This window comes from Mastigoproctus giganteus, chromosome 14 (assembly GCF_048544385.1).
Source record: "Mastigoproctus giganteus isolate SK-2022 chromosome 14, ASM4854438v1, whole genome shotgun sequence".
NCBI lineage: Eukaryota > Metazoa > Arthropoda > Arachnida > Uropygi > Thelyphonidae > Mastigoproctus > Mastigoproctus giganteus.
In genome coordinates, this window is record NC_143588.1 from 88,902,618 (window position 1) to 88,916,471 (window position 13,854).

Genomic DNA, 13,854 nt, shown 5'->3' on the forward strand with positions numbered 1-13,854 from the left:
TACAAGCTAACATGCCTTTAAATCTGAAAGTGAAATTGAAGCAAACTAATACACATTTCCATGGTGATTACACATTTTTATGGTTTTAGTGTAACAGTAACTTGTACAAGTGTTTTTATGTTTGTTGTTGTTTGTTTATTTGGTTTTTAGGAGCATTAGCAACTAAGGCCATATTGCTCCGGGATATGCGGTGGTCATTCCCTGACCTTTCCGCATCCTCCATATTTGGTGGTGACGGGCTTGAACCCCGGTCTAATCAAGAAGTGTATGCTACGCACTGCCGCTCCTTCCCACCTGGCTACGGAGGCGCCATAAGTGTTTTTATAATAGTGTTAAAGTTAAAAACTTGGCAGTCCTAGATCTGATGAGGCACAAAAGTAAATACATGCAATTACTTTTGAAATGGAAATGAAAATATAAGAGGTGAAATCAATAGCATGGCTATTGATTTCACCATTGATTGATACCAAGAGAGGTATCAATACAGTCCCAAGATACAGTCCTGTTGGCCCTGAGTTAGGGTTAGCAATCTCAACAGCGAGTAGAGTAGTGATGGATATGAGCAGTCAGTGAACTCCTTTCACTCGTGCACCAGTAGCATAATGAAAGAAATGGAATTTCGACTTAAGTGTGGATTTGTTTATTTTATGTTACTGGTGTATAATTATTTAAATTAAGTTTGAGTCGTGTAAAATCAAATAGGTTTTGCCCTTTGATTTTTACTCAACAGAAACAAAATAACATTTAGCAGAGATCATAATGTTCGTGATTTTGAATTTCCTGAAAACACGGCACCTCCGTAGCCAGGTGGGAAGGAGCAGCAGTGCGTAGCACACGGTTCTTGATTAGACCCGGGTTCGAGCCAATCACCATCAAATACGGAGGATGCGGAAAGATCAGGGAATGACCACCGCATATTCCCGGAGCAATATGGCCTTAGTTGCTAATGCTCCTAAAAAAAAAAAAAAAAAACAATAACCAACCTGAAAAAATTTATTGTGAAAAATATGCACATCAGACTCCAGTTAATTTCAGAGTGATTCAAGAGATAACAAAACATGTCTATAAGAATCTGAAAACTTCTGTGGAGGGAAGTGATGGTATGAAGGTAGTAATTTTAATTCTTTTAATGCAAATTGAGGTTCATTTCAAAGATAAAAGATCTATGCAGGACCACATCATATAAATTTGACAGGAGTGGTGGCTTCTGAACCTGCTAGTGCAGGTTCACAAGATACCCTTGTGTACATACAGTCAGTCCTCATATAGCATGATAGTTGTGTTCATAGAAACCCTCGTGCAATATAAACAACAGGTCCTATGGGAAAAATAGGGTTAGGTGCTGACCACCCAAGACTGAACACACAATTGTAACCAAAACATTACCAAACACAATAAATTATTGTAATAAAATACGTATTTTATTACGACTATTATATAATAAAATATTGCTAATGCTTTTGCTTCTATCGTAAGCAAACTTGTTTTTTGTGTGTTTTTTTTTTTTTTTTTTTTATCGAAACAGATGACAGCCGTTCCATCTCTTCCAATTCTTTGTGTCTTGATCTAATGAATTTTAATTACACTTTGAGTTGTTCCTGCTATGAAAGTTTGTTTTATGCATCTTTCTAAATCTTGGCTTTGCCTCATTTAGGCCTGTAGCACGTGCAATATCACATGGTCTTTCATTTCGCTCAAAGCGTTTCACAATTTCATATTTTTGCTCTATCGACAGAAGCGAACTGGCCATAAGCCTTACCGGAGGCCGGTGGTTTTTTTTTTTTTTTTTTTTTGTAGTTATTGGCACATCGGCTTCTGTGGCCATAGTGCACCTCCCAAGGTTTTTGCAGTACTTTGATCCAAGCCCAAGGCAGAATTCAAACCTGCGACCTTTGGGTTGCCAGGCAGGCACTTTACCCACCTGGCTAGCCCGGCCGGCGGAGGCCGGTGTGATTTTGGCCATAAACTATAGTATGAGACCACTACAATTTTCTCGGGTAAGAATTTTTGATCCAGTCCGCCTCTGTTTATCGATATTGCTTTTCGTTTTCTCTCTGAATCTGCAGTGTTTTCACCAGGATGCTTCCTTTTCACACCTTTTAAGTATTTCACTCATTTTTAGGGAATAAAGCACAATTACAAAATGAGGAGGCATGCTTGATACACATAAACTTGCTATACACGCTTGATACATAAAGCTGCGCGCATGTAGCAACTGAATAAACAACACCGTAAAGGCAGAGTTACACTATTAACACCTCACATTTTACTAAAGCACATTTCTGGGGGTTACTACCATATAACAATAAAAACAATTTCCAGTTGCGTTTCTGCTAGTGGAATCTGTTATAAACTGGTAGTAAACTTGATCTAATTGCATTTGCGATAATACCGATAGCTGGAATTGTGTGGGTTTTTACCTTATTATGGTGAAATATGTTTCCCTTTCACTGATATAAAAAAAAAAAAAATACATTTTCAGAATCTTCTCTTCATTCCTATTGTGTTGCATTTAGTTGGGGTGATTCCACGTCTGACTGCCATTTCTTGTAGAAATGGCAGTCAGACGCGAATTTGTGTAGTGTTTACACTACACAAATTCGCCAACACAAAGGCGAATTTGTGTAGTGTAAACACTTGTTATAAGAGGACTGACTGTATATTGCATTTCAAGAATGTTTCAGTCTTCACTACCAGAGTTGGAAAACAAATAAATCATGGGTTACCTGTAATGCTTAAGTAGTGTTCCTTCCCCAAAAACCACTTTTCTACTTCAGCCTATGGATCAAGGGGTTGTTTTTACTTTCAAGCAGTAAATAAACTGCTTGAAAGTGAAATACTGGCTCAGGTTATTGCTACTACTAACCATTAGGAAGGAAGCAATAACTCTCATGCAATTTTTGAAGGGGTATAACATCCTTATGGCTGTGAGAAACAATCCACAGGTTATTTGAGGAAGCATTGTCTACAGTTTGTCCAGGACTGTGGAGATTGACAAGAAAATGTCACTAGAAATTTTAGATGTGGCCAAACACCATAATCTAGAAGTGTATATTGAAGATGTGAATGCGTTGCTGTCTCATAAAGACCTTATGTGATAGAGTTGAAAGCACAAATGCAAAACAAAGAAAGAGATGATAGTGATGATGAAATTTCCAGCACTCCTTCAAAGGATCATGAACCTCAAAAGTTTAAGAGAAATCATGGGAGACAATTGGAGTCATAGAGGATTCTGAAAGTTTGTTACTGGTGTATAATTATTTAAATTAAGTTTGAGTCATGTAAAATCAAATAGGTTTTGCCCTCAACAGAAACAAAATAAAATTTAGCAGAGATCATAACGATTTTGAATTTCCTGAAAACATTTATTGTGCTACTGAACAATCAAGATTTGATGGTTTCCAAGAAATTGAAAAGGAAAAATTCAGAAAGAGAGGTATCAATACAGTCCCAAGATTCAGAGCTTACTAAATATATATATATATATACACACACAAACATATATTTTTTATATAACATCTGCATGAGAATGCAATTCAGGCAGTCAAATTTTGATACCATAATGATCATAACAGTGCACAGTGAAGATATCGCATCTACATTAAACAAAGATATGTAAAGATTTAACCAGAATAATATACCAGTGTGTTATTTAAGTGAAAAATTGTATAATCACCCAGTTAAAATATGTGAATATGTATTATTTTATTTGCATTAATTTTTTATATTTTGTTAAACTTAATAAAATGTTAAATTAACTAGTCCTATTTGTAAAGGTATTAGGTCATGAACTACTTGCAGTACGAGAAGCTTGTATGAAACTTGAGGTTGACTACAAACCTGGAATTACATTTATAGTAGTACAGAAGAGGCATCATACTAGGTTGTTCTGTTCAGATAAAAAGGAGCAAATTGGTAAAAGTGGTAACATCCCAGCTGGTACAACTGTTGATGTGGGAATTACCCATCCTACTGAATTTGATTTTTATCTCTGTAGTCATGCTGGAATTCAGGTAATATCATACTTATATTATATAAGATAATTATATTAAAAATAAATTGTTCTATTTTTATGCCACTGAAATAATTAATGCAAGAGAGGGTCATAATTATAACATTTTATATATATATAATTTATCAATTTATAAATTGATAATTTATGTGAATTTATATAGGTACTCTTCCTAAAGTAATGGAGAAATCTGTTAACTGCCAATTGCTAAACTACCTATAAACCTTCCATCTGATCAATGATCACCAACATTCTGTTAGTGTCAGTCTACTGGTGATGTGCTGGCTTAAGTTACCCAGTGGACAAATTCAATGGAAAGGTTTGGTGAAATTCAAGCAGCTGTTCTTAACATTTCAATGGCCTTTGATCATGTTTGGATAAAGATCTCTTACATAAGCTTCCATCTTATTGTTTTTTTGTAATTGGGTTTCCAGTTTCTCCTTGGTCACTTATTACAGGTAATGGTAGATGGCACTCTGTATTCTAACTTCTCCACTAATGCTGGTGTTCCCCAAACTTCAGTTCTTTCTCCCACTCTTTTCCTCTTGTATATTAATGACCTTCCATTGACTGGAAATCCTATCCATAGTTTTGCTGATGATACCACATTGCATTCCACCTTCCAGTTTGAGAAACTTTTCCCTGCACAAACAGCTTAACCAACTTCTCGAATATCCATCACCAATCCCTTAATTGCTGATCTAAAGGTATTCTCTATTGGGACAAAGACAACTTAATTTCATTCCTTCTAAAACTCAGTCCTGTCATATCTTACAAAAAAGGATTCTTCTGCTCCTGTGCTTATCTTTGACAATACTCAGATTTCTAGACATAATCACATACCTCTATTAGGGTTTACACTGACTTCTAATCTTTTGTGGCATAAGCACTTCACGAATATTGCTTCCTCTGCATCTAAAAAACTGGGCTTTTCTTTTAAAACTACTTTTCTTCTAAACGTCTATTTACTCCATACAAACCTTAAATCCACCCTACCATGGAATATTGTTCCCACATCTAGAGCAATGCCCCCCCCCCCTCCAAATAGCCTCTCTCAGGCTTATAGAATTCATTCAAAAGAGGGCAGTTAGTTTAATTAATGATCCATCCATCCCTTACAAAGTCTCTATTCCCTGTCTCATAGATGTTCTGTTCTGTTTCTGCTGCATGTGTTTCTTTAGATACTTCCATGGGCACTGTTCTTCTGAATTGGCTCTATAATCCATCCAACTCCCCCTTTCCAAATTGCTCTGTAAATGTGCTTCAACCAGTCAGCATCCTTTTACTGTCCAGTCTCAAACTCATAGAACCAACTTTTTTTCCTTCATCTTTTATTTGTTTAACTTCCATTTTTTGGAACAACTTCCCTTCACGTGTATTTCTTGAAATTACAATCTACAGAAATTCAAGTGTGATGTCAACAATATCACACTTGAATTTCTATAAATAGCATCTCCATTTTTCCCCTCATTTGGTTGGATGGCTTCTTGATCCTCTTATTCAGTGTCTTCTTAATATCGTAAGATGTCATTTTATTATTTCACTGTTGGTCATAAATTGGAAACAATTTTAATTTTTGTCTGTTAATTTAATGTAACCTCTTCCCAAGTTATTTCACCTTCTTGGCTTATCTAGTTTATCTGTGGAAAAACTGATATCAGTTCTTCATTGCCCCCAGTTTCTGAATCTTTCGGAAACTCGTCCAATTTCTGGAATAATTTTTTTCCACAAGGTCTCGGTAAGTTTGTGTAGTGCAGAATCCCAATCTTCAGTGAGAGAGAACAACACATATTTTAAATTTAGTGGTGACAAATGATATAAGAAAGCAAGCATCAGCAAAAAAAAAAAAAAACTCATCACCTGTCCATCCCCTCCAATAGTTTGTCTAATTCTTCCTTGATTTATTCAAACTGCTCACTTCCACAACAACAACAGATAGAAGTTTGTTCCAGCAACTGAACACTTGTTAGCTGAAGGCAAACTTCTGTACGTCTATCCTGCAACCATTCATCCTTAGTTTGAATTTGTCCCCTCATGAAGAATGCCATTAATATTGAACTTGCTCTATCCATCCAAAACAATTTAGTTTGTTTGTAATATGGTTGTAATATCATTACTTCATACTACCATGAAGATATTTATGGTACCTCAATTTAATAATCTAAACCACATTTTGGTCTGTTGGCTGCATTAGAATTAGGTAGAAGAAACATAATGTTAATGTCATTACTTTGCAGCTTGCCTACATCTGAATGGCTTGGTGTATTGTCAAGAATCAGCAGAGCTCTCTGGAATTTTTCAATTTTTTTTTTTTCAGCTGAAATAATTCAGTCATTAGTTCTCTGTTTACCCAATCTTTTTTTGTAGCCTTTGTAGCAAAAAGGAAGTGAGCAGTTTTTGAAAGCCTATGGTTTTTCTGTCACCGATAAATATAATTTGTGAATTTAAGTTGAATTTATACAATGCTTGAGTTTGTCTCGCACTTTAATTGGCTGATTTTGTGATCTGATACAGAAACTTTTTTATATAAATAAAATTTTCTCTGATGAAATACTCTACTCCATAATATGCCACTGTAGTAGTAGTAGCATGTGATGCAAGAAAGCAAGTGAGCATCAGCCAAAAAAAAAAAAAAAAAAAAAAAAACAACACACCAATCCCTCCAAATTGCCTGTCCAGTTCCTCCTTAAATTTATTCAACCTATCAACTTCCACGACAGATGGAAGTTTGTCCCAGCAATTAACCACCTGCTGGCTAAAGTCAAATTTCCGCATATCTATTCTACCTCTATCTTTCTATCTTTTCTTAATTTGAATTTATGCCCCCTTAGGTTCGTAATCTGAACAAGTGGAAGGATCCCATCAGAATTCAGCGTGCTCAACCCATTCAAGGCCTTGTACACCTCAATCAGATCACTGCGCAGGTGCTTAGTCTCCAGCCACTGCAATTTGCAGAACTTAAGCCTCTCTTGATAAGAGGATCCCTTCATTCCCCTCACCAATTTTGTTGCCCTTCTATGTACGCACTCAAGCAAATCTACATCTTTCCTAAAATGAGGCCTCCAGACCTGTACGCAGTACTAAAAGTGTGGCCTGACCATTGCCTTATACAGAGGGACAATCACCTCCTTCTCCCTGCTAGCAAAATTCCTATATAGCATTGACAAAACCCCATGACCTGCCCTGTCTGCATTGCTCAGAGAACTTCATATCTGACTGCACAATTACTCCCAGGTCTTATTCATTTTCTACCACCTTAAGTGTAGTACCACACAGTTGGTACTTTTCTCTCGGGTTACTTCTACCCATATGCAGTACTTTGCATTTGTCAAGGTTAAATCAGTTGCCACTTCTTAGCCCTTCTGCCCAAATTATCTAGATCCTGTTACATTAGCACATTTGGCAGGGTTGTTACTGTCATTAACAACCTTGCCAACCATTGTATCATCTGCAAACTTCGACACTAAGCCTGATATACCTTCATCAATATCATTGATAAATATACAAAACAACAGAGGACACAACACCGAACCCTGTGGGACTCCATTAATAACATTAGTTCACGAAGAGCAGCACCCATTGATATATTCCTCATCCATTTGCGACCCGAATTCAGCAGATGCTACACTCTGTCTGAGTGTTCTTTCGACATTCGTTTCTGCTGGATTCCAAGCCACATTGGGATCAGGGGTGATGAACTGGCAGATCACCAGAACCCCACTTATTGCCTGTTAGTCCCCTATATGGACTACAGGCATCTCACACATGCAAAATTACTCTCCCAATGGCAACAATCTTGGCATGATCAAGTCGCAAACAAGCTCTGTCAGATAAAGCCTGTAATTTGACACTGGCAGTCTAGTTTGCGCTGGAACTGCAGAGAGGAAGTTGTTCTAGCTCGCCTCTGCATAGGACACAGTCATCTTACACGTGCATTTCTGCTGAGGGCAGATGACTGTCCTATGTGTGAGAACTGTGGCACCATTTTAAGTATTCGTCACATTTTAACCGAGTGTCCACATTTTAGACATGAACGTGATTTATATTTTACCGCCTTTATAAAAATCCAATCCAAACCAAATCTGTAGGAAAACCACTACTTAAGTTGTCATCGACTCGTACAAATTCATCAGTGTTATCTGTATTAAAACCTACAACGTTGTTACCTAGCAGCCATTTGGATAATGGTAAGTTGTTTTCTTCATTTCCATCATCTTCATCTACTATTGAAATTTCATTTGAATTTAATTTTGATTTCTTGAAGCAATTCGATATGGTTGTCAAAGTAACATGTTCCACTCATTATCCAATATTGATATAGACTCGGTATGTTTCTATTCTCTTTGACTGATCAGATATAGAACTAGAAATCTTTTATAAAATCCTTCAAACTCTTGATTACACCTATGTCCTTTGGTTGAAAAATTGATGTTGCATTTGGAGACAGAAACTTAATATTGGACAAATTTTTAATCTGGGGATGTGCAGGACAGTTATCAACTGACAATAAATATTTTTCTTCTTTTTGAATAGCTCCTTATCCCAATCATTTACGTATTGCCGAAAAATATCCGAAGTCATCCAAGCTTTCTTGTTTGCAGTGTAATCCACAGGAAGTTTCCTTACGTTTTTGAAACATCGAGGTTTTAATGATTTTCCAATAACAAGGTTTCTTTTATCAGTTCCGGTCATATTTGCGCATACGAGCACTGTCAAGCGAGCTTTTGATTTTTTTCCACCAACACATTTTTTCCCTTTGAATTTAAATGTATTATCAGGTGTCAAATTATAAAAAAAATGCTGTGTTTTGTTGGCATTGTAATAGCAATAGAGGCATATGATGCAAGAAAGCAAACATATGAGCTTATGTAGCATCAGCCAAAAAAAAGAAATTTCACACAACCATTCCCTCTAAAAGTTTGTCCAGTTCCTCCTTTAATATATTTAAACTATCAACTTCCACAATGACAGATGGAAGTTTGTTCCAGCAATTAACCACCTGCTGGCTAAAGGCAAATTTCTGCACATCTGTTCTACAACAGTCTTTCCTCATTTTTGAATTTATGCCTTACGTTTGTAATCTGAGCAAGCGGCAAAATCCCATCAGTTGCTCAACCCATTCAAAGCCTTATACACCTCAATCAGATCACCTTGCAGGTGTGCAGTCTCCAGCCACTGCAATTTGTAGAACTTCAGCCTTTCTTGGTAGAGAACCCCTTCATTCCCCTCACCAACCGTGTTGCCCTTCTCTGTACACGCTCAAGCAACTCTCCATTTTTCCTAAAATGAGGCCTTCAGACCTGTAGGCAGTACTCAAGACATGACCTGACCATTGCCTTATACAAAGGGATAATCACCTCCTTTTCCCTAATAGCAAAATTCCTGTATAAAATTGACTGCTGAATTACTCCTCAGGTCTTTTTCATTTTCTACCATTCTAAGTGTAGTATCCCACAGTTGGTATGTTTCTCTGGGCTTACTTTACCCATACGCAGTACTTTTTATTTGTCAATGTTAAACTTCAGTTGCCACTTCTCAGCCCATCTGCTCAAGTTTTCTAGATCCTGTTGCAGTAGCACAACTGCTGTTGATGTCTTCATCATTGAAATCTTTCCTGATTTCTGCCCAAACACAGTCAAACCCATTCATTCTCCATTATTGCATCTGCAGATCGAGATTCTCCACTAATTTTTGCATAAGCGATGTTATGTCGATTTTTATATCGATCCAGCCAACCGTTATTACACACAAAATCATCACTTCCAAATTGTTTAGCAAATTTTTCTGCTTGAGCCTTTAAGATCGGACCGTCTATGTGGTGAACCATTGAAGCAATGCTTCCTCAACGTTTGTAACCTCGCACTCTCTAAATTTTTTTTTTCGGTTATGTTCTTTTCCAGTGCCGATATGTAAGCATCCTTAATTCTTCCACAACATTGATACATTTGAAGAGGACAAAGAAAACCTTTTACACACTTCAACATTTTTGCACCAAGTTCTAACTCACAAATAATTTTGACTTTTTCACGAATCAAGAGACTTTCTTCTGTTATATAGACATGTTTCTGAAGGTTTGTTTCTAACTGATTTTACTTTAAAATGATAAAGTAATCCTGAAATGCATACAGCATTCCTAGAAGTTGTGAAGTGCATACAAAGTTCTTAGAAATCCCGTTTCCAAAATTCTTAGTAGTCTTTAAATAAATTTATGGTTCAGTGAATACAAGACAATCTAAATAGGGTAATGCAACAAGCAGAATGCCAGTGCACTATTGTATAGCCCCTGTCTCCGGAGGACAAGGTCATAAAATGGCTGCTAATCCGATGCAGGTGGTCATAAAGCTAAGTCGCCCTTTTCATTTTCGTCTATTCCAAAAATAGGGTTTTTCTGACTACCCGAGCAATTAAGAATGTTTGCATAGTTACCAAATTTGTATTGTATATCCGTGTAGTACACTTGTTATAACAGTGAATAATTGTATGGTAATATGCATAAATTAAAACCATTACGGCTTTTTGCTCATTACAGCCACGATCTTGTTATTTCCGTGCTCGTTATAACCAAGACCAACTGTATATATATGTGAATATATTTTATGTTTAAAACAAATCAACTTTATTCTTATTTTTACATAAATATATAATAAAAACTTTATTTATCATCAATTTGCTATACATAGAATGAATAATTTGACCAGTTCCAGAGGATCCATTTTGCAGACCCCAATTTGGGAAATACTGCACTACTGCATTGGGTATACAATCATAAGAAACATGCCGCTTCCTCAAAAGATTGATGCCAAAACCTTGGCATTAAGGCTTGATCTTATGTACAGTATAGAGACTAATACCATTATTCACAGTTTCGCTTGTTGCTAATATATTTTAAATTGCATAGTATCACCTGATCAAGTGAATCTGATAAGATTTTTAAAATCTAAGACACCACTAGGGCAGCTGTGCTGAAGCTTACTAACTACTCATCATTTAGTGGGTTGCCTCCATTAACAAACTTATGCCAAGAGGTGTGATGAAGAAAAACTTCCATTTAAGCACATAACATCCATTATATGTGCATTGCTCTGCCCTCCCTGGAACTGGACTGTGCTTAATCCTATGCAGTAAAATAATATAGGATTGGGCAGAATAATTTGGTGCAGATGCAATCAAATAAATATGTAATGCATTGCTGCATTAGGTATACAACTGCAGGGATCATCATTCTGCTCCCTCAAAAGATCAATGCCATAAATTTGGCTCTATGGCTTGCTCTTACGTCCAACTTAGAGACATACCATTATCCATGATTCCATGTGAATTACTAATATCTTTTTAAAAATTGGTTTTAAATGGAAGTTTTTCTTTTGTGCAGTGCTTGGCTGTTTGCTTAGACAAAATGTTATTCACATAGTTCGTCATATGTTTTCTAATGGAGGTTGGTGACTAGCCAGTAAGCTTGGAAACAGTTGTCCTGTCGGTGTTGGATTTTTAAATACATAGTAGATTTTCCTTTCCTGTTCAGGTGATATTATACAATTTAAAAAGATATTTGCAACCTGTGTGGAACTGTGGATAATGGTATTTGTCTTTAAGTTGAAAATAAGACCAAGCCTTAGAGCCAAATTCTTGTAATCAGTCTTTTGGGGAAGCAGAATGATCCCTATGGTCATATACCTGACATCACGTATTTGATTTTGGTCATAGTAATGCATCACGTATTTGATTTTGACATCTGCACTGAACCTTGCAATCCTATGTTATTATAAAGGAAATGTTTTTCTCTGCTGTCTATTACTGATACAGGCCATCAGTGGCTAGTTACATACTGTAACTAGCCACTCACTTTTGTCAAAGAGTAGGTGATTTAATGGCAGTCTAAAAAGATTGCTGACAGAAAAGTTAGTCTTGTTGAACTGATGACTACCTAGAAGAGTGATTTTCAAACATTTTAGACTGAGGAATTGTTTTGCAAATCTAAATCTTCCAGAGCCTTCTGTCTTTACAAACAGTAATAATTAAACAATAATATATAAATTAAAACAGTAATAGTGCACTAGAAGTAGTTATCCAATATGACTGGAACCGGTATTGTAGTTGGTTAGTTAGTTGAAAGAGGCAGTTAAAGCTAGGAATTATAAAGTATATGTACATTCATATAAATAAAATCATAATTTTCGACTGCTTAGGTGATGAAATGTGACACTTTTGCAACATATTCCTTCCCCTTTTTAATAAACATTGTGAACTGTTGAATCAGGCTGTTCAATATAATGTAAAACTGTAGGGTGTTTCTGGTGTATGAGAAAGTTTAGACTCTCCTTCATAATTAGATCTGCCTGTTTCGATCAAGATATGATTTCTGCATTATACATAATTTTCCAACAAATCTTCATTGATTTGTTAGAAAATAAAGCTCCTGGAGTTGATGACATATACCCAGTAATTTTGAGAGAGGTGATCAGAGAGTGCCTTGAGCTATTGAGGTTAATTATGAGGGCACGATTGGACTCTGGAAAGATATCTTTGGATTGGAGAAGTACCACATATTGCCAGTACACAAAGACAATTCTAAGAGTGAAGTCAGACTAATAAGTCTGGTAATTACAGACTTATTAGTCTGACTTCAGTGGTAGGGAAAACCTTGGAGGTAAATGATTAAGAGTGCAATCCAGTGACATTTAGATATAAATGGCATTCTGAAGGACACATAACATAGTTTTGTTAAGGGGAAAATCGTTTTAACTAACCTGGTTAGCTATTTTAATAGTTGCTCATGAATTGGATGTAGGGAATAGTAGTGGCAAATGATACAAGAAAGCGAGCTTAAATGACAAAAAAAAAAAAAAAAAAACCAACCTGCACACTTCACCTATTAATACCCTCCAACAATTTTTCTAGTTCTTCCTTGAATTTACTAAACCATCCACTTCCACAACAATAGATGGAAGCCTTTCAACAATCAACAATGTGCTGATTGAAGGCAAACTTCCACATATCTACCCTGCAACCATCATGCCTCAAATTAATTTCAGTAATATTTAGCTTACTAAATCCATTCAAGGTATTACCTCAATCAGATCTCCCTGCAGGTGCCTAGTCTCCAGGTGCTGCACTTTTCAGAATGGAAGCCTTTCTAGGTAAGAGCGCCCTTTTGTTTCCTTCACCCATCTGGTTGCTCTTCTCTGCACTTGTTTGCAGATCTGCATCCTTCCTAAAGTGAGGCCTCCAGACCTGTATACCATACTCGGATGTGGTCTAACCATGGCCTTGTACAAGGGATGATCATCTCCTTATCCTTACTAGCAAAGTGTTTCTGTATATCATTGAAAACAAACCCTTGCGCTGTCCTGGCAGCATGCCTGCATTGCTCGGAGAATTTCATATCTGACTGCACAATTACTGTCATGTCTTCTTCATTTTCCACTACACTGAGTGTAGTACTACACAGTTGATGTTACTCTGGGAATTACTGACATCCGTATGCAGTACCTTGCATTTGTTTGCCACTTCTCAGCCCATCAACCTGATTTTCCTTGATCTTGTTGTTGTAGCTCACTCTGATTACTGCCAACCTTTCTATCATCAGCGAACTTAGACATTAAGACTGATATACCTTCGTCAATATCATAAATAAATAATAAACAACAATGGGCCCAACACTGAACCCTGAGGCAACCCAATGATAATATTTTTCCACGAAGAGCAGTGCCCATTGATAAACACTCTCTCTCTCTTCCACTTAACCATCCCTTTATTCATAGCAATAACTTGCCTTTAATGCCTCCAGTTTAAACAGCAGCCTTTTATGTGCAACAGTAACAGAAACCTTCCTAAAATCCTAT

The 13,854-nt window shown here is 36.6% G+C and overlaps 1 protein-coding gene across 1 annotated transcript in view; it reads left to right on the plus strand.

The window, feature by feature from the left end:
- LOC150075329 (protein argonaute-2-like) overlaps positions 1-13,854 on the plus strand; it is a 384,361-nt gene that overhangs the window by 342,794 nt on the left and 27,713 nt on the right. The window contains exon 17 of the mRNA XM_090388732.1: positions 3,777-4,013. Coding sequence (XP_090244858.1) covers positions 3,777-4,013 — 237 coding nt within the window. The remainder of the gene's footprint in view (positions 1-3,776; positions 4,014-13,854) is intronic.